The 25,319-nt window shown below is 45.7% G+C and overlaps 1 protein-coding gene across 14 annotated transcripts in view; it reads right to left on the reverse strand.

Moving 5' to 3' along the window:
* LOC144122196 (polyamine-transporting ATPase 13A3-like) overlaps window positions 1-25,319 on the reverse strand; it is a 738,347-nt gene that overhangs the window by 57,883 nt on the left and 655,145 nt on the right. For 11 of the 14 annotated variants that reach the window (XR_013312846.1, XR_013312843.1, XR_013312844.1 and 8 more), the window contains one exon: window positions 24,541-24,633. Coding sequence is in view for 6 of the 14 variants with exons in the window: in XM_077655777.1 (XP_077511903.1) it covers window positions 24,541-24,633 (93 nt within the window). In the remaining 8 variants the exon portion in view is untranslated. Of the gene's footprint in view, window positions 1-12,590; window positions 12,752-24,540; window positions 24,634-25,319 lie in introns of those variants that run through there. The other 3 variants (XR_013312839.1, XR_013312845.1, XR_013312842.1) reach the window with 3 other exon arrangements.

A 25,319-nucleotide genomic window follows, 5' to 3' on the forward strand; every position in this document is an offset into this window, starting at 1 on the left:
ACGCCATATAGTGTCGAGCTGGGTCGCTTTGGTTGTACATCTATTTGTTCCAACGCGGCCAAGGTCTAATTTCGGGCGAGCCCTGGCCAAACTTTGGTCATGGCCTGGGCCGAATTTCGAGGTCGCCACCGTGTCGGGCACGCCCAGTTTTGTTATACATCGATTTTGGTCCATACCAGCCAATGTCTATTCGATGGTCGCCCCAGCCAAACTCTTTCCGCGTGGCGTCACAGTTGCTATAGCAAACTGCGATGTACAGTCAAGATGCAAAATACACAAGCAAGATTTTTGCTCGGCTATGACGATCGTATGGATCTTTTCACACCGAAATTTTGACCCTTTCAGAGGAAATAGACTTTTGCAAAGCAGCCGAGGTTGAAACGAGTCAGGCGCAGGCCTGGGAATAGGAATAGCAAGCAGCAAAAGTGCGCGATGTCGAGAAACATGTTTGAAGCAGGCGATCGGCCCAATATTGCAACAGGTTCCACCTTTGCTGGTCCTTTGCAGGGCCAGCCTTTGCCAATACGGTTACAATGTTGGGCCAATTACCTGTGCTGCTTGAGGAGAGACAAGCGGTCGAGGCGCGCTGGAGGGACGCGTTCAAGAAGGCCCTGCTTGTCGACGCACTTCTTGGAACAAAATTCATGCACCTAGGAAATGACTGGCGTGAAAAAAGTTCGGCGCAATTTGAGGAAGGCGGAATCACTTTACCATTTGTTGCAAAGCGGAAACCATTGGCAGAGTGTAACGTGTTAGTGAAGCGTTACAGGAAAATGAAAGCGAGTTAAAGATTCTGAGAGTGGAAATCAGCGGCGTCGCAAGCGATACGGCGCAGGATTGGCTAATCGACGCTAAAGTGGGAAGACAAAAAGGTACAGCCTTCGCGAAAGGTAACCAGGCTGCATGGTTTGCTTCTCATTCGAATAATGGAGAACTACCGGCTTCCCTAAAGATAAAAAACTTCTCGGAAGTAGAGGACAAGGGTTCTCCTTGCCACACAGAGATTTAGAGCTCGAGGGCTGGCATAATAGCTGAAATCTACGACTGATAAGCAAACCATGCATCCTGGTTACTTTTGGCAAATACTGTACGTCAAGAGTGAGACTGGCGCTCAAGAAAATTTTCTGCCACATTCCCTCTGCACAACTAGGCTATGCTGCTAATATATTGCCGCGAAGCTTGCTTTTTGTCTGATCTTCTTATCGCGGCAGGCACGCCGCATTATCAGTTTTCTGGGACGCGAGACGCGACCAGAGTTATCTCGATTTTTCCTAGCCTTGCGCAAGTGTGCCTACTATGTTCTGGAACTTTCCTTGCCGCCTTTAAAATCGAGCACGGCTAAGAGCGGCGGGCATTCTGTTAGTCGACGACCGCCGAGCACGTTCGCTGCTATCGCCGCCGCTGAGTTTTCAGAGCTGTTCTTAGTGGGCGTAAGCCAGCCTATTAAAGTATTCTCTTACGAGCTGCTCTGTGCCTTCCTCAAGACCGGACCCCAGTCGGTGCTACGTGACCCCGGCGGAGTTCCCGTCACCACCTCGTGACAATATGGTCAAGCAAGATGCTATTGACTAGTTGCGAAGAAAATGTCATTGAGCACTTTAGGACTGCCTCCTTAGCGGCCTCAGTTGGCGACAGAATGGTGCACGCAAACTCTTATTGTAATAAAGGGCAGGCAGGCACTGTTGGGACTCTCTACGTGTGAGCGCCTCGGTCTCGTACCTCGCACTCACACGATTTCAAGTCACCTAAACCTCAGCGATTGGATCTCTACAGAATTTCCGGACTTGTTTAAGGGACTTGGATGCGTAAAGCAGCCCTGTACTCCGAACGGAGGTTTGCCTTTCTGGGATTACGTTTAGAACGTTTCCAAAGCCAGTCTCTGTTCGCGATCGCCCGCATAATTACAGGGCTTAGCCACTTATGATTCTGCCTGATTTTACGAATAATAATAATAATAATAATAATAATAATAATAATAATAATAATAATATTATTATTATTATTATTATTATTATTATTATTAATCAGTAATAATAATCAGTAATAAATCTTTATTACTCATCATAGAATACATATGATATCTTGCCGGGCCTGCCGAAGCCCCTACATGGCTTATATGGCAGTGGCCAGCAGCGGGACAGCTCCAGCATTCGGAGACAATGGTATCCATTTTTTCAATAAAATAAAAGCTTTTAAACACACTGTTAGAGAAAACACTAAAACTCATAATTGCAATTTACAAGTATGTTAAACAAATTATTTATGCATGTTTAATACGCTTTCAATGATATCAACATAAACAGGAGGCAAAATAAAGAAAAAGAATGTCCACATCAAACAATGCCGTTGCGCACATACACGATGAAAGTAACTGTATCGGATGCTCCAAAACATCATAAAACACTGAATTAAAGCCCGAAGCACCAATTATTTTTGAAGTTCAATTGACGCTCTTTTTACTCCGGGTCGTGTTGTTTGCCGTAATACTGTTTTAGGGAGGCGATTAAACGTCTGGGGAATGCAGTACTTTCTTACGCTTTTTCCGTAATGTGTTCTCATCGAAGGTATTTCAGAACCAGAGCTGGTACGTAATGTTATCCCGATGCTGCGTCGCTGTCTGAAGTCAGTGTTCCAAAAGTATTTGGGTACAATGTTAGAGAGAAAAAGAGTGTCAAAATCCGGAAGTTTTAAATACTTAAACAACGTAGGCCCTGACACAGGGGGATTGGTATTATAGGCAATACTTTGAAAAGTGTTATTGAGTAGTCCATTAATTTTGTCTTTCCAAAACAATCACCAGTTGAAAAAACAGGCTATGCCATACCGTACAACCGAGTATGCTAAGGAATGCAGGATAGCTTTTTTTTATTCGTAGTGGAACGATCGATCGTAAACGGCACATTTAGCAAGCAGCTTCACGAAGTCATGTAGAAATAAAAGGCGTGTTTGTTCCACGCCAAGTCTGAATCAAAGTAGACTCCAAGATATTTTATTGAATCAGTGTACTTAATGGGAGTGCATGAGCAGGACGTGGATTCGTGACAATGAAGATAAACTGGTATTTTTGCATTCACAGTTCGCAGCGGATTATGAAAACATACCAGTCGCGTCTTGGATGGGCTTACTTTTATCTAATTTTTTTTGGAATTATGCCATGGAGTCTGCAAATATCCAACTGCTGCAGGGACACAGCGCTCTCATAATTTATATGCACAGCAATAATAAGTGTACCGTCTTCATAATGATAAATATTACTGTAGCGGATAACCGAGCTAAAATCATTAACTTAAATGTTAAATAGTAATTGTGATAACACTGATCTTTGTGGTACTCCTGCTTGAGTGAAATTTATCTCACTTTTTGAATCCCCTAAACAGAGTATCTGCGATCATTGTGACAGATAATTACGCAAAAGATCATAAAAGTGACCGCGGAATCCATAGCTATACAGTTTGCTGCATAGTAGGTCCCGACTAACGGAGTCAAAAGCCTTGGCTAAATCCAAGAAGAGAGCGCACGCGATCTGATTTTGCTCAAATGTTTCATGCAGATAATCTGACAGGTTTTAACAAAACACGTTCGTACCACTGCCTGCTATGAATTCGTAGTGAGAGGGTGCGAAAAAGCTACGCTTTTTACACAAAACTGTACATAACATCGAAAAAAACGCTTTTTTTTCAGTATTTGAGATAATGTAGACAGTACGGATATCGGACGATAATTTTCGGCCTTCGAAGGATCGCCGCTCTTGAATAGGTGGATGGAGCGCGTGCTTGCTTCATTTCATCGGGTATGAGGCCCGAATATAAAATAGCGCTCAGAATAAGAAGAACCGGTTGTGCCGATATTTGCAGGTTACGCGATATCATCCGCAGTTATGCATCTACGCCAACGGCGCGCCTTTTCCGAGAGTGCCTTATTATGTGTTCTAAGGTGTCCTTATCAAGTGGCGGCAAGTAGGCTGAGTCGGCTGTGGCGTCCCCTGGCGTCTGAAATGGGGCTAGTCGTGACTGACAGTTTGAGACGCCGATGAGAAGCGGTCACTCAGCCTGTTCTCAACTGCGCGTGATATTTCGCCGAATCCATTTTTAATGCTATCTCTGTAGCTGCGTGACTGGCATCCACGTTTTCTTTGGGATGGCTCCAGAAGCTGAGAATTGAGTGTTATAATGTTGCCGTCTAGAAGCTCGCAACAATGCCGTGCCTCTATTTCTCGCGGTTTGGTACAGATCCTTTAGTGCATATACAAAAAGAATACATAGTACAGAATTTCAAGACGCAGCTTCTATATCTTGGCATTTTTGTTGATTTCAGTATTGCTTAAAGCACAATATTCTTTTTGCAAAACTAGAGCACTATGGCATGCGCGGGCATGATCTCAGCCTAACTAAATCCTATCTGGGCTCGTGGTCTCACTACATAGTCATTAATAATTCCTCTTAGCACATTATAAGAATTTAGAAAGGTGTCCCTCAGGGTAGCGATTTGGGGCCATTCCTGTTCATTATATTGACAAATGATATCCCTAACGTCAGTAGCCATGCAAAATACATTATATACGCAGACGACACCCGCATATTCTTCTCTTTCAATTAAATACAATGGGATAGATAAGCGGGCGAGTTGGTGATACATAATGCAAAAAAACAGCGCGAACAAACGGGGACTAGACGAAGAATACACAGGAACAAGCGCTGTCCTGTGTATTCTTGTTCCTGTGTATTCTTCGTCTAGTCCCCGTTTGTTCGCGCTGTTTTTTTGCATTAAATACAATGCTTAGCAGATGCCGCAAACCGCGCGCTCTCATTACTAGCCACATGGTGATCAGTGAACTTGCTAAAGAGAAAACTAAAGCAGTACCCATTCTCAATGGGGGAAAACGTGCATTTCACCGCCCGTTGTTATAGCTCACAGGCACAATGATCGAGTAAGATGGACGCCTTTAAATCATTGGATGTAACGTTATGCAGTACGAGGACGTGGGGCGCCCATGTTAATAATCTTTCTTCAACACATATCAGTAACAGGCATATTGCCGCGAATCTTTGAAGTGTTTGCAAATTCTTCAAGGCTGCCAACACGTCGCTTTATCGCTTTGTTTGCGATGCAAGACACGACCAGATTTATATCGATCATGTTGCCTTGAGTGTCCTGGAGAAAAAATTGAGCGTCCCACCCCGCTCAAGCGTTATCGTGACCGTAGGCGCCACGAAAGCCATTAACGCTGAAGCCATCATCGAGGGGAACATGCAGTTGCTTCTAGGCCGAGGAATCATCATCGCAAGAGGCGTCGCACTTTTCCGCAATGGCCAGGCCGAAGTACTGCTAACTTCACCGAAGAATACCGGCACATTAACAGAGGAGAGACAGTTGCTTCCTTCGACGAAATATCCGACGTACGAGACTCCTTCGCCCTCTCCGACCGCTCCGCAGAAGATTCGCCTGACCAAGAGAACACACCCCAGAACAGACAAGACCAGATCCGCAATCTGCTTCGAAGCTACAGTGAGTGTTTTTCGACATCGCCGTAGGTCCGACAAACGCCATTTGCAAAGCACCATATTATAACCGACCAGCACGCCCGACCTCTCCGTCAAAGCCCCTACCGTGTGTCGCCGCGATAACGACAAGCCATCCGGGACCAAGTGGATCAAATGCTTCGCGACGACGAAATCGAAACTTCAAAAAGCCCATCGGCGGCACCAGTTGTTCTAGTGCGAAAGACGGCGCAGTTCCATTCTGCGTTGATTACCGCCGTTTGAACAGCATAACAAAGGACGTCTACCCCCTCCCCCGCATCGACGACACACCGGACCGCCCTCTGCAACGCCAAGTATTTCTCATCGATGGACCTCAAGAGCGGTTACTAGCAACTTGAGGCTGATGAAAGAGATCGCGATAAGACAGCATTCATCACTCCGGATAGGCTGTTTGAGTTCAAGGTGATGCCATTTGGTCTCTGTTCCGCACCAGCGACGTTTCAGCGAGTAATCGATACAGTACTGGCCGGCTTGAAGTGGCAAATTTGTCTGGTATATTTAGAGGTGACAGAGTATAAATATTTGGGCCTATCAATTAATAACAGCCTTTCGTGGTCAGACACACAAACGGTGTCATAGCCCATTCAATGCGGAAACTCTTTTTCTTCAGGCGCTCACTAAAGTCATCCCCACTTAGTGTTCGTCTACTGGCGTACAATTCCCTCATCCGTCCATAATAAATATGCTGTAATCATCTGGGACCCATTTTCACGTTAACAAACATTCAGAAATAAGAGCGAATGCAGCATAAAGTAGTTAGATTTGTTTTTAACTCATATGGCCGTGCATCTGCGAGTCAGTTCGTAAGGGCGAAGTGGGTTACCCCCCAGTCGTTGCGCACAATCGTGTTTGTCGGTTTAAGTTTTTCTTCCAGCTTATAAAATCGTCAGCATAAAGTTAATACTTCCAATTATTTTTAGCAGAAGACAAATGCATGCACTAACATTAACCCCTTTGAACGCGCCGAAATAACTCTTTTTAAATATTCATTTTTCTCAGGACAATTACTGAATGGAACAAACTTAATAGCGAGGCTGTTAATCATAATTCTTTACTGATGTTTGAAAAGGGCCTGCAAATTGTATGAATTTGAGTGTGTTTATATGCTTGTGTTTTGATTGTTTTTTCCCACCATGCTATGTTTCTACTAGATCGCAGTATATAAAATAAATAAATAAATAAATCACGTCGTTCTGTTCGATTGTAACTTTGAAAGCACCTCAAGAGACAGAAAAGTACTAGGCGCCATCCAGTCGTCTGGTCTAACCTTCAAAGCAGAGAAATGCCACTTTGCCTACGAAGAGCTGCTGTTTCTAAGCCACATCGTTAGCAAGGAGAGAGTACGCCAGACCCGCATAAAACAGCTGCTATTGAATAGTTTCCACCGGCGACCAAAAAAAGCAGTGTGCAGATTTTCTCGGACTGTGCGCACAATACCGACGACTTGTGAAAAAATTTTCGCGCGTCGTCGAGCCCCTGACCCAACTGACGAAGACAGATGTGCGTTTTAAATGGGAAGCGCTGCAAGCAGAAGCCTTCAAAAGAACTTCAACGTTTACAGTAACTTGAAAAAAACCAGTCACAAAAGACCAGGGACAAGAGAAGGAGTGTACACGCATGTGGCGTGTACACTCCTTCTCATGTCCCTTGTCTTATGTGACGGGTTTTTTTCAAGTTAATATGAACCAACTGGCCCACATTTCAACCCTTACGTTTACAGTCCCCACCGATCCTCGTGCATTTTGATGAAAACGCTGATACTGAAGTTTGTAGTGACTCAAGCAGCGTGGGCTAGGCGCCGTCCTCGTTCAAAAAAGCGACGGACTGGAGAAAGTCATCGCATACGATAGCCGTCCCCTTTCAAAGGCCGAGGTTAGCTTTTCGACAACCTATTTCCACAAGGTTAGCTGTAAGATGTGGTCAAATGTGATGAAAGTGCTAAAAAATCAAGTAGACATGGTGGGAAGGTTGCACAGCTAATGCCTCGAATTTGGTGTCAGATAGGCAAGTTCTTTTTCTGATAGACAAAAAGAAGGCTTGCTAATGCAGCTGTCATTTAATGATGCTATGTTGGCTGCTTCAATGATCTCACGGGGCATCTTGTTTCTGTCTCTTTTTCAAACTGGGGCAAACAGCCTGTTTCCACAGCTTAACCATCCCGGCAATGAATACCGATGTGGCAGCACTTTTGAACGCTTACGTTGCAGTCATGCTCTTTTAGTCTTCGATTTAGACAAAGTCCAGTCTAACCAATATATTGCTTACCAGAAGACATTGCAATAGAATAAAAACTGAATATGCGCACGGCACGAAACTCTGTTGGTGCTGCATGCTTCACTTCTCTTTTTACGTGGTTCATTCGGACCCGTTTGCAAAGCGGAGAAAGTTTCTGAGGAGCACTAAAGACGACCTCAACACCAACTCGTTTTCCAATTTTTTTCATATTGTGCGAAATGCGATGCACGTAGGGCATAACGACTGCCTTCTTACTGGTGGTCTGTGCGGAAGTAGGCTGTTTTGATTTTCTGAGCATTGGTTCTGCAACTGAGGCCAAGAGCTTGTTTAGGTAACCTGCCTTTTCCTATCTTATTGTTTGGGTTAAAATTGTCGTTTCCATTTTGTGATCACAAGATTTCATTTGCGCGTTTCTAAAATTTCCTTGAATCACATTTCTTTTTACTAACTTGGAGTGGGCTCAGTCAAATCGAAGAATTGGTCTTTGCCTCTTGGCTCATACGACCAGCAAAGGTGATCCGTCTTGAAAGGAATGCCCGATTCCCAAAAATCTTAAAAACCCATTTTCTGGCAGTTCATGCGTCAAGGTTAATTAATGGTGATAAACATTCTGAGAAAATGGCCAAAGCTTTTGCGAATTCAACTTGAAAGGTACCTTGGTTGCAATCAAGAAACACGAGATAGTCGTCAAGAAAACGAAAAACGTTTTTCACATTTGTGCCTTCAACACCACTGTTCGCTATTTTGTCTAGTTTAGCCAAATACAAGTCACTTAATAACGGGGCAATGACAGAACCAATGCAGATACCTTGTTTTTTGAGGAAAATATTATAGTCCCATATTGCAAAAGTTGATTTTAGATAAGCAGTTAAAAGTTCCAGGAAACCTTCTACTGGAATGCCGCTGTCATTTTGAAGAACTAAAGGAGCAAGTTTGTACATGCTTTCGTTGATACAGTTCAGTACGTCGCGATGAGGAATGGAATAAAATTAGTCCTTTACGTCGAATGAAAATCCTAAAATCGGTTTATTGTGCTGAAGCTTTCAAAATTCAACTACGTCCGTCATGCTTGACTAAAAATGAATCATCCAGAACCAATTTCTTTAGCTGAGGCTGCAAAAAGGTGCCATAACATTTTTGCCAAGTACCTGTTCAGAAAATATGACCCTTTTTGGCTTTGGAAATCGAATCTAAACGATGCCTGTCAAAGGAAGCGTTGATTTCCTCAGATGCTTTACAGTGGTAAACATGTCTAGTTAGAACACAAAATCCTCCTCCATTATCGGCAGCCAGTAACACTAAGTTCTTTTCTTTCAAAAAGACTACAGTTCTATGTAAAGGAAGCTTTATGCATTTACCTTCACACCTTGCCAGCATGTCCACTCCTTCAGATATGCACCGATGCACATCACCTTCTGGCGCAAGCCGGGAAACACTCCTGACTTCAGCCAACAGTTCCGCAGCGGATAGTCTTGGTTCGATGGCAAACTTCGGTCCTCGGCTAAGTAAGTGATGAACATCCTCAGGTAGAGAAACACCTTCATCGTGATGAACTGGTTTCTTTGAGGCCGGTTTTTTCTTGGAAAATTGGTCGAAGTTGGGGCAGAACCTGTTGCCACAAAGAACTGTAGACTTTTCGAAAGAAAAGAACTTAGTGTTACTGGCTGCCGATAAAGAAGGAGGATTCTGTGCTCTAGATTGATATGTTTACCACTGTAAAGCATCTGAGGCAATCAACGCTTCCTTTGACAGGCATCGTTCAGATTCGATTTCCAAAGCCAAAAAGGGTCAAAGTTTCTGACACCGGTAATTGGCAAAAATGTGTTGGCACCTTTTTGCAGCGTCAGCTAAAGAAATTGGTTCTGGATGATTCACTTTTAGTCAAGCATGACGGACAAGTCGTTGATTTTTTAAAGCTTCAGCACAATAAACAGATTTTAGGATTTTCAGTCGACGTAAAAGACTTATTTTTTTTCCATTCCTCATGGCCACCTACTGAAGTGTATCAACGAAAGCATCGAAAAATTTGGTCCTATATCTGTTCAAAATGACAGCAGCATTCCAGTAGAAGGTTTCCTGGAACTTTTAACGGCTTGTCTAAAATCAACTTTTGCAACATAGGACAATAATATTTTCCTCCAAAAACAAGGTATCTGCATTGGTTCTGTCATTTCCCCGTTATTAAATGACTTCTGTATGGCTAAACTAGACGAAATAGTGAACAGTCGTGTTCAAGGCACAAATGTGAAAAAAACTTTTTCGCTTTGTTGACGACTATCTTGTACTTCTTGACTACAACCAAGGTATCTTTCAAGTTGAATTCGCAAAGGCTTTGGCCATTTTCTCAGAATGTTTATCACCATTAATTAACCTAGACGCATGAACTGCCAGAAAATGGGTTTTTAAGATTTTTGGAATTGGGCATTCGTTTCAAGACGGATCACCTTTGCTGGTCTTATGAGCCAAGGGGCATAAAACCAATTCTTCAGTTCGACATAGCTCACTGCAAGTTAGTAAAAATAAATGGGATTCAAGGAATTTTTAGAAACGCGCTAATGGAATCTTATGATCACGAAATGGAAACAAGCTTTTTAACGCAAAAAAATAAGATCGGAAAAGACAGGTTACCCAACCAAGCTCTTGGCCTCAGTTGCTGAAACAATGTTCATAAAATAAAAACAGCCGCACAGACCACCTGTAAGAAGGTAGTCGTTATGCCCTACTTGCATCGCATTTCGCACAATATGAAAAAAATTGAAAAACGAGTTGGTGTTGAGGTCTTCTTTAGTGCTCCTCAGAAACTTTCTCCGCTTTGCAAACGGCTCCGAATGAACCACGTAAAAAGACAAGTAAATGCAGCATTCAGCACCAACAGAGTTTCGTGCCGTCCACGATTCAGTTGGTTATCCTATTCCATTTTCTTGTGGTGCGCAATATATAGGTCAGACTGGACGCTGTCTAAATGAAAGACTGAAATAGCATGACTGGAACGTAAGTGTTCAAAAGTGCCGCCACATTGGTATTCATTGTCGGGATTGTGAAGCTGTGGAAACAGGCTGTTTGCCCCAATTTGAAAAAAACTAGCAATAGCGAGGAACAGAAACAAGATGCCCCATGAGATCACTGAAGCAGTCAACATAAGATCATTAAATGACAACTGCATTAGCAAGCCTTCTGTTTTGTCTATCAGAAAAAGAAATTGCCTATCTGATATGAAATTCAAAGCATTAGGTTTGCAACTTTCCCACCATGTCTACTGGATTTTTTAGCACTTTCATCATACTTGACCACATCTTATAGTTAATCTGCATGTACAGCTTAGTTTTATCTTTTTGCCGTGTTACTTTTTGGCCTTTTAATTCGTATATTTTTTTTTTGCCCTTTATCGTTTTTATCTTCATGACCATGTTTTTATCTCTGCTTGTTTATGGTGTGTTCCCTGTTGGCCATTCATCTTCAAATTTTTTCTTGATATTTTTAGTAAAGAGCTGTGTTGGCTTTTGCTTGCTTGTTGCCACTGCCCCTCCATTTAATTGCTGAATCATTGTTTGATCAAACGATTGTTTTGCTCTGGTTGTGCGTCATTGCCTCTGACAGGGTACTGTATAAATAGGTGGCAATAATTCTTCCGAAATAAAGTTGAGAGTTGAGCGCTTCTGACCGTGTCGGCCTCCTTGTTTCTTGTCCGTTGTTCTTTTTGCGCTGGTTCCATTGAGAGCGTGTCCCAGACAGCAGTTAATATGCCTCGCAAACGCAATGCGGCTCAGTTATCCCCTTTTTTGCGCAGAATCTTCAATCTCTCTCTGGAAACGGGTGAGCTTCCTACAGATTGGTTTTGCGCACAAATCCGGCCGAATCAAAAAGGTGGAAACAAGCAGTTGCTTGAGACATATATGCCAATTTTCACAACAAGCACAAGCTGTAAAATAACGGAACGTTTAATTGTCTTGAAAAACATGACTTGTTATACTCGATACTGCCCCAATTCATAGGAGGGCTCTCTACTGTGACACAATTAGCAGAAATTGCGCATTACATAGGGACAATACCTAAGCGTGGACTTCGAGCTGATGCAATATTTATAGACATCGCTAAGGGGTTCGACCGCATCTTGCAGCAATTGTTAACAGAAAAACTTAAAAATTACGGTATCAGTTTTAAAACTGTTTCTTTGATTTAAGCTTACCTCTCTAATGGCACCCAGTTTATCAGCTATTCAGCAGAAAGAGGTGCCCGTTATGACATACATGACAGAAGCCTACAGTCACTGATCTCCAGATATAGCTCAGTAGATCACTCGATATTATGGTTACGCGGCAGTGTATACAGCTCGTTCGGTCGAAAAGCCGTCGGCGTCGAAGTAGTTGTGCGCACCGTGCGTCGTAAATATTCAAGGGCTGTGTAAAAATCGACGCACACACAATGAATAAAAAAAATCGGGGCTTAGGGAGAACATCGAATTAGGGCTTTTGGCGTTCGGAGGAGGGGCACTTGCACTCTGCCACGACGGCTCGACGTTTGAACATCAATATAGGGGCGTCCAGTGAATGCAGGGGTATCTTAGAAGCTTATTTTCGAGATCTGTACTGAGGCGTAGATGAGCAGTTGTGACCATGTAAACTACAGATGTTGGAATTAAGCGATTACCATGCTTTTGAAGAAGGCAGCTCACCAACTAGCTCACACTCACCAACAAGCCCTGCAGCTTGGTCTGAGGCGTACACGAGCAGTTGTGAGCATGTAAACTACAGATGTTGGAATTAAGCGATTACCATGCTTTTGAAGAAGGCAGCTCACCAACTAGCTCACACTCACCAACTAGCCCTGCAGCTTGGTCTCCTGAGTACCACGCGTTTCCGGTAATTTTCCTCCGTGCTTGGCGTGCAGTCGTAGCGTCATCGGGTGGGGCCCACCTCAAACCCCCTTCAACACGCACGGCGCTGGTCCGGCAGATGGCGCGTGCGTAGGTGACCTTTCTGCGTCGGAGTAGTATCGTTAGTTTCCGACCCGGTGTGAATAAAGAACCGCGGCCGTCTAGGAGTGGTAGTGTGGAACAGCGTCTGTGTTGTTTTCAGAACCCTCCTAGAGACTCCGAGCGATTTGTCCGAAGGGGCAAGACGATGGCGTTCCGTGGACTCCCTGGCAGCGATGCAACACGCGTTCCACTCTTAAAGGTGAAGCTTAAGCGTCGTCCAATTTTTACTTGATGCAATAGATGGTCTGTGTAAATCAATGACAATAAGACATGTACCACCGTCACTGATAAAAAAGTACCACTTGATTTCCTTTATCTGTTAAACGGTATAGTGATGTAAACTGGGTCGACAGTGTTAATACCTAGGTATCACAATAGTCATTACAATGGTACCCTCATATTTCAAATAAAGCGTTCAAACATCAAGGCTCGGTGTGAAAAAAGTTGGTGAGATCTCGTTCAGATGTGAATTTAACTGCGTAAAATCACTTGAAAGGCCAATATGAGAGTATACATGCATAGTTTTAAATCCCAACCACAATGCCTGAGTGATGCATTGAAAAAGGTAAACAATATGACGCTCCTATTTGTGTATTCCAAATATTCCAGATATGACAATCATACAACCCTCCGCATTTAAGCCAGTTTGCCTATCTTGGCTACTGGGTGAAAGTTGGCGTATTTGAAGATTTTTTTTTTCAGCTTCATCATGGCGAAATCAATATTAACAAAAAATGACTACGTAAAACCACCAAACCACAACCCGAATAGAACGAATTAAGGGAAAAGTGCGCGACCGTTTCTATCGCTATGTAACACTCACAAGTACTCATTTTCTCCCTTTTCTGTAGGACTGTTGAATGGTTTGCCAAGTGACATTGTACAAGCCCAATCTGCTGAGGCGCCTGCGCCATGGCTGGAAGTGTATTGTCGGCCTTTGACTGAGTGACGTGCCATTGTTGTGCCTGGATTTACTGATACAAACCATGATATCGTGAGGGTAAATATTCTTTTCGTTGGCTTACAAACTATCTGTGCGCGCTTACTACACATACTGACGTATTTTTATTCTTGTTGTTGTCTATGCTGTGTATCCTTGTCTCTTGTCACGAAAAGTTGGCGCTAAAATGACCCAAGTTCTCTTGCGTGCTCTTTCCTGTTTGAGCCTGTGAATAAGGCTTACAGTATCCATAAATAGAATAGACTTCACTTGGAGTGGTGACTGATGGCATATGCATTACTTGCGCCCACAGAAGTCGAAGCAGGAAACGCCCAGATCGAAGTGGGGCTTGGAATCACCTTTGGATGTGCAAGGTTTTCCAAGTTTATTTAAGTATCAAGATAATAGTGTAAACTAATCATCCAATCGAATCCAATCTTATTTCAACATCAACATCTGCGGACAGTAATGTTGGGGGCAGTGGCGAAAAATAGGGCTTGGCAGCCATTGTTGGCGATAGGAAACAAAGACATCGCCGGAATGCCTTCGTTTGTAGCGATTTTTTTTTACGACTGATGTGATTTGAAACCCGCCGCCGTGGCTGAGGGGTTACGGTGCTCGGCTACTGACCCGGAGTTCCCGGGTTGAAACTCTGTGTCGGCGGCCGCGTTTCGATGGAGTCGAAACGCAAAAGGCGCCCGTGTGCTGTGCTATGTCAGTGCACGATAAAGATCCCCAGCTGACCGAAGGTATTCCGAAGCCCTTCCTTACATCACCTCTTTCTCTCTTTCTTCTTTCGCTCCCACCTTCCTCCCTTCTCTTACGGTCAGCGAGATGTGAGACAATTACTGCGCCATTTCCTTACTAGAAAAACCAAGGCTTGGTGGCCTGGACTAAACATTTGTTTAACGAATAAGTGATGCAAGCAGAGTTGAGTTTCCCCTTCCGGTGGCGATGAGAGGAAACTACTCGATGATGAAATCGGGGTTTCTTGATGACCCGGTGGTTCTACTCGCAAGCATTCACATTACTCAAGGAAAGGAGAAGGTTAACTATTTATTTACAACATAGGTAAAAAAAATGAGAAGAAACAAAGCAAGGAGAAAACTATTTACATGACTAAATCGTGGATCAGACGAATTCAGCCCCCGTTCACCCCAGCGCGCTTGTTTTTCAACCCCCTGTCTCCGCCCTTAGCGGGGACAGCCACCAATAAGATTACAAGCGACACACCTCACCAATCAGTGGTCAGGGAAAGGAAAATAAGGTTTCTGCCAACTAATCACAGATTGGGGAAAGAGTGCTGATTAAACATTTGGGAAAGGAGAGGTTGCAATCAAATAGACAAACAGCACAAACGCGACCACCCTCTCCCACGGCACCCACGGCCCAGCCGTTACCACTTTCCTATCTCTTTCGCACACGCGACAAAACGATCCCTAGAGAGTTTACAGAACACACCGCAAGAGGCGAACGCAGTCGTTACGGGAATAGTGGGTTTCCGGTCACTCGGCTAATACTCAGCCGTATCTTGTGCGCCCCCGAAACCTCGTCAGCCCCTTAACAACCACATGTCGACAGCTGTACATCGTTAGCGTTTTTCCCGGCGGGTCATCCCCGTGACGGCGCGGCGTAAACGAGGACGTCCGCTGCACGAAGGGGAGGCAGGGACGGGACGGGCTCCTTTGTTGGGGACTTCCGACCCCCACTGGAGCGGCCTTCCTTGCGGACACAAGATCAACGAGTTCGCGGAAAGGTCAGCGAACTCCACACCTCCCAACCAAGAATGTCACGCGGACACTTGCTGTCAGTGTGACATTAAAGTCCGGCCACAAGGTTCCAAGCAGCACTGCGCGCACACATACACAGCCTCATTTCGTTCCGTGCACACAAGGTTAGGACACCAATCTGCACGTTCCAGAACCACCATGTCAGATCGGTGCACCAAACTGGCAGAATGAGTTCTAGCCACCTACATCTCGAAAAAGAAGATGTTTCCTTTTAGCTTTGTCCATAAGATTGGACCAAAATTCCAATTTATCCGGCACGGCGCCGGTTGTGAAGGCTACCGCCGCTATCGGATCTCCCTTGTCGCTTTTCTCAAAATTAATAGAGCTTACAGACTCCCCACGGGCCACGAAGGCTGCTGTTGGTATTGCGTCTGCATTCGCCCTTACTTTGAATTTTAGAATAGGGTTGGGCCTGTCATCGGCAACTTGACCTACACTTTGACATGCAGTTTCCGGCAGTGCTAGCTGTTTCCAGCGTTGACAGCCGGCGTTCTCCTCAAAGAAAAGCATGCACTCATTCGTTATCGTTTTACGATCACCTTCGCCGCCTTGTTTCCACACTTCTGCTAATGGGGCAGGTTGCTCCATGTGGAAACCTACAGGAATGGAGGCATTGCCCGCATCCACCAGTTTCCTATGTGCTGCGAAACTCTTTGCAGCTGCCTCTGTCAGCTCCCAATCTGATGCAGAAACATTTGTAGCTTCCGGATTTGCCTGAAGCTCCACTGAAGCCTCGAGTCTGTCTCGAACAGATTCGTGCGAGATTCTGAAACGCTCATCGAAATCTGAGCTCTGATGTTCTTCATCTGGCTGGTTCCTTTCTGGCTGCTCTAGTACCGAGTGTGTTTCCGATGTTACTAGCTGCCCTACACCTTCAGCTAGATCTGTCAGCGCGCACAGTGTCAGCACCGACTGGCAAGACAACTCATCTTTGGCAGCTGGATTACTATCCACAGCGAAGAGCGTTCTCACTATCAGATCCGCCTTCTCCCCGTCCTCGACCCTTAATGCTGCGTCGGAGTTAGCGCACACTGGCTGGGGTACGATGCTGGGCTCTTGTTCGCGAGCAATACACTCATGTGTCTCCTGGGTCTGGTCTATATTGGGTTGCTCTGACAACATGTTCGTCACAGGAGTGGCTAAGGCTCCTATGCCTATCTCTTCTGGTGCGACACACAAGGTTAGGCCCTGCTGTCTGACCGCTTCAGCTTTCAAAGCTGTAGTCATCGGCACACACGACAGATCAGCGTCCGCTACCTGGAGAACCGCATCTTCCTGTTTCGTTTCTTCAGAGCACTCACCCCTAGAACGTAACTGAATTTGGTCTCCTGTTAATTTTATTTCAGTCCCTGAATCCACACAGGTTTCAGTACTCTGACCTTCGGTATGCAAGTCTCCGCATGCCGGATCATCCATCCCATCTGGTTGACTGACCTTATTAACAGTCATCTCCGACTGGGAATGTAGCTTATCAGGCGCCAGTATCTTTACCTGAGCTACTAGTTTGCACACATCTGCCCTCACCGCGGGAACATCTTGTTTTTGCTTTGAATTCGGGCAGTCAATCATCGAGTGTCCAAATTTCATGCAGGTATAACATTGAACTGCTGCGAATAAGACTTCGCTATCAACTTTCGTCCCCTGCCTTAACTTCAATTGCATCTGTGCAAGTTTTTTCTTTTCTAGTTCAATTTGGAGTTTCAAATTTTCAATTTCACTCAGCTGTTCAGCCTCCTGCTGCTCAACACGTCGCATCCTGCCCTCCTGATCATACCGTACGGCAGCCATCTCCGTTTTCTGTGCTATCGTTTCTAGCACTAAACACTACACCGACATGGTGAATTCGGAGAAAGCAGAAAGGTCTCCTACCTTACTGGTTGCTCTCTGCCCCGGTGATCTCGTCGTCCTCAGTGATGACGACAGGCTCCTCGATGCGGACGACTTGAGCTCTGGATCTCTCAGCAGCTCGCTGACTTCTGCTCGTTTGACTGGCTTGACTTGGTCGCCTGGTTACTTTTCAGCAGCTCGCTGACTCGAACCCGTTCGATGTGGACGCCTGGTTCTTTTCAGCAGCTCGCTGACTCGAACCCTCGATGGCTTGTTGTTGCCCGGCTCCTTCAGCTCCTAGCTGACTTGAACCTCCGACGTCCTCTCGAACTCGACCCGTGATCCTGAAGCTTTCGACGTCAGTCTTGCGACGTAGCTTCACGTTTTCTCCTTTAGGACAACAGCTTGTCCACCGACTTGTTCTTCTCACCTTCCGTCCAATGCCTTGAGTAGAAAGAAGTTGCGATCCTGTGTCGACTGCGCCAGTTGAGATCCTGTGTCGACTACGCCAGTTGCGTTTCCCCTTCCGGTGGCGATGAGAGGACACTACTTGATGAAATCGGGGTTTCTTGATGACCCGGTGGTTCTACTCGCAAGCATTCACATTACTCAAGGAAAGGAGAAGGTTAACTATTTATTTACAACATAGGTAAAAAAAACGAGAAGAAACAAAGCAAGGAGAAAACTATTTACATGACTAAATCGTGGATCAGACGAATTCAGCCCCCGTTCACCCCAGCGCGCTTGTTTTTCAACCCCCTGTCTCCGCCCTTAGCGGGGACAGCCACCAATAAGATTACAAGCGACACACCTCACCAATCAGTGGTCAGGGAAAGGAAAATAAGGTTTCTGCCAACTAATCACAGATTGGGGAAAGAGTGCTGATTAAACATTTGGGAAAGGAGAGGTTGCAATCAAATAGACAAACAGCACAAACGCGACCACCCTCTCCCACGGCACCCACGGCCCAGCCGTTACCACTTTCCTATCTCTTTCGCACACGCGACAAAACGATCCCTAGAGAGTTTACAGAACACACCGCAAGAGACGAACGCAGTCGTTACGGGAATAGTGGGTTTCCGGTCACTCGGCTAATACTCAGCCGTATCTCGTGCGCCCCCGAAACCTCGTCAGCCCCTTAACAACCACATGTCGACAGCTGTACATCGTTAGCGTTTTTCCCGGCGGGTCATCCCCGTGACGGCGCGGCGTAAACGAGGACGTCCGCTGCACGAAGGGGAGGCAGGGACGGGACGGGCTCCTTTGTTGGGGACTTCCGACCCCCACTGGAGCGGCCTTCCTTGCGGACACAAGATCAACGAGTTCGCGGAAAGGTCAGCGAACTCCACAAGCAGTGAGGAAGAACATTGTGGCTGTGAAGAAACGCGACAATACGATTAATAGTAAAATCACAGATTTCTGTAAGACCCTAATTATACAATGGTTTGCCAGAGAGATCACAAATAGCGTAGGTGGTGGGCTGCAAGACACATAAACCTGACATTGCGTTTCCTGCAGTTGTGAGTAAAAGTGGCACGTGGCAGAATTGTGTCAGCAGATTCCTGAAAAAAAAGCTTTGAATTACCCAAAAAATTAGGGGCCCTTTTCTCACTAAAAGTTCGACACAAGTTTTTCAACTCCTCAAGACAATCAAGATGTAGGTTACGACTTTTTATCGACGTGGAAGGCCCCTTTTACTCCGTTGCACATCGGGAATTGTTTGCCGCAGTCAAAGCCTGCATTAATGGTAGCTGTACAGTCGCGAGTAAAAAAGATTAGCACTAGTGACGTCGCTCAGGAGCGGCAGATAGCAACGCTCTGCGCTGTGCTTACGAACGCGCTTGTAACAAAAATGCAAGGTGAGTTCGCAAAGTGTGGAGTCGCTCTAGCCGCGTGATGCAATTTTCGCCGCTCCGATGACGTTATTGTGCGAATATTTTGTAGCGAGAGCCACACTTGGCTACCAGTCGAGCATTTCGCAGTGCATGGGAGAGGACAGTTGTGCGCATGCGCTGTTACCATGACAACCGGAGAGGAGCAAGTTGCGGCGTACACTTCGGCGCGGCCGCGCGCCCGCTCCACCGTCGCAGCCGAGCGCGGCGAGCGTGGCCATGGTAACCAAAGAGGCCCCACAGCTGCGCCGCGTTGTTCGTCGCCGCCCCGCCGCAAGCCGCTCTATCACCCGAACCGCGCGTCGCATGCGCAGCATTGAGTGCCAAAGGCGGAGATGTAATGGGCGTCGGTATCACAACGTTTGACATGCATGCAGAGAAGGAGAGTCCCGCCGCTGCTAAGCGGCGGTATGGACAAGAGAACAAAAACTCTTCCGATCCTGAGGTTGTCGCCTGGCAGTTGGCTACTCAACAAACGGAGAGTGAGCGTCAGAAGGCAAAGAGAGCAGCGGGGACGCCCGAGCAGAGACAGCGCCGCCTTGCCAAACGGATATGTCACACTGCCGAGCGTAATAGGCGGCGCATAGCCGCCTAGATGGAGCTTATGGAAGATGTCAGTCAACGGGAACTAACAGAATAGGATGTGAAGGCCCGTCGTGTGACTGATCACACCATTCGAGTTTCCGAAAAACAAAGCCAGGGAAACGTACCTCTCGCTACGTTTATCCTGGTATAGCCGAACTAAGCCACTGCCAATTTTTTACTCACGACTGTACCATTTCTTTCCATAATGCTGTGGGGATGACTGTCGAAGATATCTTAGCGCTTTTAGTTGTAGTATTTTTTGTGGTAGTAACCTTTGTAGTATTTTCTTGTTTTTGACAATACGTTTTATCTCCAACAGAAGGGCATATATATTGGTTCTTGTGTCGCCCCGGTGTTGTGTATTATCTGTTTAGCATGTATTGATCGCCCTTTAAAAGGTCGACTTGAACATTCTCAGAATGATAGTATTCGGAAAGTGCTCCGATAGATGGACGACTTTTTAATTGTTTCAAACAAAACTTGCGCCATTTCGGATGAGGATAGAATTGAGTGCACTGAAAGCTTTTGAACAACATAGTACTGGGCTCACTTTTACTTATGAGCTCCCGGTTTAAGTTTCCCTAAAATTCTTAGATATAACTATCCTGTTCTTGGATGAGTGCGTTGGCTAGCACATAAGGAACTTCTGCCCATTAATCTTTCACACTCGAAATTAGGAAAAAGGGCCATTCCTAACCTCTGCCTGGAATCTGCTATCAGGAAGTCCTGTACACAGGCGCAGAAAGAAGTAAACGGAGTATGACACACAAGAGAGGAGAGTCCCTGTATGAAAACTTCCATCATCATCACCACCATCAGCCTGACTACAGCCACTGCAGGGCAAAGACATCTCCCATGTCTCTCCAAGTCACTCTCTACTGTGCCAGCTGCGCCCACCCCATGCCTGCGAACTTCTTAATCTCATCCGCCCAGCTAACCTTCTGCCGCCCCCTGCTGCGCTTGCCTTCTCTCGGAATCCACTCCGTTACCCTTAAAGACCAGCGGTCGTCTTGCCTTCGCATCACAGCTTCCAGTGACTCAGAAAGAAATGCGTGTCAGCGCCGCCTAGCTGAACAAAAGCCCCACGCGCAGGCGCACGCCCTCAACCAGCGCAACCCTGCATCAGTCTCGCGCGAATGATGGTTATGGTTGGATGGTTGGGCTCTTTCTAGCGAGCGGGCATTTCGGAATGCACAGACCGTTGCCTTGATGCTGGAGAGCCCGCGGAGGCGGCGCTACCATTATGCCGTTACATCTGAGGCAGCTGTAGGCGCGTTTCCACAGCAAATAGCCCGTGTGCTTTGAACTTTAGTTGCCTCGGGGATTCATTTGTGTCTCGCTATCGACAAAACATGCTCAGAACGCTCAGTATACCACCGCATTTTCGAGTTCGTTAATATAGTTACCATTGATTTCCGCCTTCCTTCTAAGAGGCGCTAATGCTGCGGCAATGCACGCGCCTTGTGTGTCTGCCCTCTTCCAAAGGCAAAGGCCTTTCCCATGTCTCTCCAATTAACCCTGCCCTTTCCCAGCTGCATCCACCCTTTGCCTGCCAACTTCTTAATCTCATCCGCCCACCTAACTTTCTGCCGCCCCCTGCTACGCTTACTTTCTCTTGGAATCCACTCCGTTACCCTTAAGGACGACCGGTTATCTTGCCATCGCATTACATGCCCTGCCCAAGCCCATTTCTTCCTCTTGATTTCGACTAGGATGTCATTAACCCGCGTTTGTTTCCTCACCCACTCCGCCCGCTTCCGGTCTCTTACCGTTACCCATATTTTTCTTTCCATGGCTCGCTGCGTTGTCGTTAACTTCAGCTGAACGCTTTTCGTTAGCCCCCACGTTTCTGCCCCGTAGAGGTGAGTACCGGTAAGATACAGCTGTTGTACACTTTTCTCTTGAGGGAAATTGGTAAACTGCCACGCATGACCTGCGAGAACCTGCCATATGCGCTCCAACCCATTCTTATCCTTCTAGTTATCTCCCTCTCATGATCGGGATCAGCTGTCGCTACTTGCCTTAAGTAGACGTATTCCTTCACAACTTCCAGGCTCCCGCTGCCAATTGTGAGCTGCTGTTCCCTTGCTAGACTGTTCAACATTACCTTGGTTTTCTGCATGTTAATATTTAGGCCCACCATTGTGCTCTGCCTCTCTAACTGATTGATCATGATCTGCAGTTCACCTCCTGAGTGACTCAGCAAGACAATGTCATTTGCGAATAGCAGATTGTTTAGGTATTCTCCATTTCCTCTTATTCCCAACTGTTCCCAATTCAGGCCTCGGAAAAGCTCCTGTAAACAGGCGGTGAATAGAATTGGCGAGATCGTGTCTCCTTGCCTGAAGCCCTTTCTTATTGGAATTTTATTGCTGACTTTATGGAGGACTATAGTAGCTGTGCAGTTGCTATGTATATCTTCCAGTATTTTGACATAAGGCTCTTCTGCCCCCTGATTACGCGATGCCTTTATGACTGCTGAGGTTTGAACTGAGTCGAATGCTTTCTCGTAATCAATGAAAGCTATATATAGAAGTTGGTTATGTTCTGCGCATTTTTCTATCACCTGATTTATAGTGTGAATATGATCTATTGTTTTATATCCTTTACGAAAGCCTGCCTGATCATTTGGTTGATTAAAGTCTAAGGTTGCACTGTCTCTATTAGCGATTACCTTCGTAAATGCTTTGTATGCAACGGATAGTACGCTGATCGGCCTGTAATTTTTCAAGTCCTTGGCGTCTCCCTTCTTATGAATCAATATAATGTTTGCATTCTTCCAAGCTTCTGGTACGGTTGAGGTCATAAGGCATTGCGTATACAGGGTGGCTAGTTTTTCTCGCACGATGTCCCCTCCATCCTTCAACAGATCTACTGTTACCTGATCATGCCTAGCTGTTTTTCCTCTTTTCGTTGCCCCTAAGGTTTTCTTTACTTCATCTTTCGTTACTGGCGGGATGACGCATTGCTGTGCACTGCTGTCTTTCTCATTAACGCTCTGATTACATTCGCTACTGTACAGGTCTGGGCAGAATTCTTCGGCTACGTTAACTATCTTATTCATATTGCTAATGACATTGTCCTTCTTGTCTCTTAATGCATATATCTGGTTTTTACCTATGCCTAGCGCTCTCTTCACTGGTTTTAGGCTACCTCCGTTCATTAGAGCATGGTCGATTCTCTCCATATTAAACTTCCTTATGTCGGCTACATTGCGCTTATTTATTAATTTTTATAGCTCTGTTAATTCTATTCTGTCGGTAGGGTTACACGCCCTCATGGTTAAGAAGGTTGCAAATAATAGGAGCATACTATATCAAGATTGCTAGGCCACGTTGTGTCGGCGATACCTCGAATGGATTGTATAAAGCGAAAAAAATATTTCTTTCGCGGGTTTTGCGCTAAAGTTGCAGCGCGCGTGTGTGTACCGGTATGATTTGCGCCTTTACAGGTCTGAGCGCATATAAAAGCTGTGTATGTTGCCCCTGAATAAACATTTGAGATTCAGCGTGGTGTTCGTCCTCTGCGCGGTTCCTTCTGTGTGTCTCTCTTGGCCTGAAGCCGTTGCGCTGTCATTATAGGAGTATGTCACAACTGCAGTAGCAACTAGCCCAACAATTAACACTTCTCCCTCTTTATTCACGAGGAATCCAAGAACGTGATTTGGCCCCTCTCGGAAGAGGCACTTCTTGGAATTCAAGAGGGGTCCGTCTTGCTGATGTTGTTGGCAACGATACCGAGTCGTTCATTGTGCTCATAAGAGGTCTTGCCAAAGATAACGACGTCATCCAGATAGGACATGCATATATTCCATTTTAATCAATGGAAGACAATCCATGACACGCTCGAACGTCTCAGCTGCATTACATAAGCCGAACGGCATTACACTGAGATCGAATAGGCTGTCCGGAGTCACGAAAGCGGTTTTCTCTCGGTCTGATGGACGCATCGGTATTTGCCAGTACCCACATCGGAGAACAATGGACGAGAAGTATGACGCCGTCCTCAGCGTGATCAATGCGCGGTAATCAGCACACTTGCTTTGGGAAAAAAAGTGTGTTCGCTATGCGGATAATAACGTTAATTGCTAATATTGTTTTTAACCCCCCAGATATATTGGAAGTTCTGAAAAAAATAAATGTTCAATTTAACGACGTGTAATCCTTGTTTTTTCTAAAGCGCCCCCTCTTATATTGCAGCGAACAGGGGTCGTTTTTCTATAAAACGAAAGGAAACCCGCATGTCGGACAGTTTATTGTCTTTCTGAGTTTAAAAATTCAGTGGTTAATATGAACACTGAGCCTACTATCTCAACTGCTCGCGCGCTGTTGAAGATGAATAAAGAGGTTTTTTTATCATTGTTAAGCTGCTGACCACCGTCTGTCTGTATTGGTAGAGTGGATCGAGTTGTGAGCAACTTTCTATGGTATGCACTTGAAGCTCTGAGCGCGCGCTGCCAGACTACGCTCGCTGCTAAGAACTCCCACAAGTGTCGTTCGCTCGTGAACGCGTGGGAAGTGCGCACCAGTGGAAGGCGCCGTCTCGTGCTCGCAGCTCCCACTGCACGGCCAAAGAAAGCTGTACCCGAGTACAATGTACTGCGCACTCAACCAACTACAAGCTCTGGTGCAGCCGTTCTCAGCATCGACTGGACTGCGCCCTAGTTGCGACCGATATGGCAGCCCTGCCCTTGGCTTTGTTCTCTCTGAAGCCCCTTCCTAAGCTGGAGGACACGCACTGGGAAGGGCCCACCTACCTGGATGAGATAGGCCAGTGCCCAATGAAGAAAGGACGCCAACGGGATGGTTATCCGGAGCAGCAGTTTCTCCCGACGCTGCCATTCAACCAGCTGCAAGGAAAGATTAACGGGTGTCGTTATGCGCGAGCAACTTCAATACGCTAAAACTCAAATGAGACAACTCGTGACTTACATCTGTTTATGGATGTTGGCAAATTTACTTGCTCCAGGAACTATATATATATATATATATATATATATATATATATATATATATATATATATATATATATATATATATATATATATATATATATATATATATATATATATATTGTATTCTGTAGGGGTTCCAATGCTCCAGTTTACAAGTGTAAGTGCAGTATTACGACAAACGCGACTGTTCGTTTTATAGGTTTATTGTGCCAACAGTTTCGGGAATGGTATTCCCTTCGTCAGGGCAGGCTTACAATGAAACAGTCTTGTCAATATAAGGACACAAAGCGGGCGAGGATGTATAAACTCCGCCCTCAAAGCAAACTTGAGAGTGAGGGCAAGGGGCCGTATAATGGACCGCGCAGCAGCTCTCACAGGGGCAGTGGCTAAATTAAACACAGAAAAAACGCAGAGCAAAACGGGGAGGTGGAAATAGTAAAGGAGTAGAAAAGTCAACGAATTTGAACAGCGATAGAAAAGGGAAAGGAGCGTTAAACACGGCTCTCGGCGCACGGGGAGGCCGCACTCCCCCCCCCCCCCCCCTCTCTACGACACCCCCGCAAGACGCCGCCGAGTCCGCG

The sequence above is a fragment of the Amblyomma americanum genome, chromosome 2 (assembly GCF_052857255.1).
Source record: "Amblyomma americanum isolate KBUSLIRL-KWMA chromosome 2, ASM5285725v1, whole genome shotgun sequence".
NCBI classification, from domain to species: Eukaryota; Metazoa; Arthropoda; class Arachnida; order Ixodida; family Ixodidae; genus Amblyomma; species Amblyomma americanum.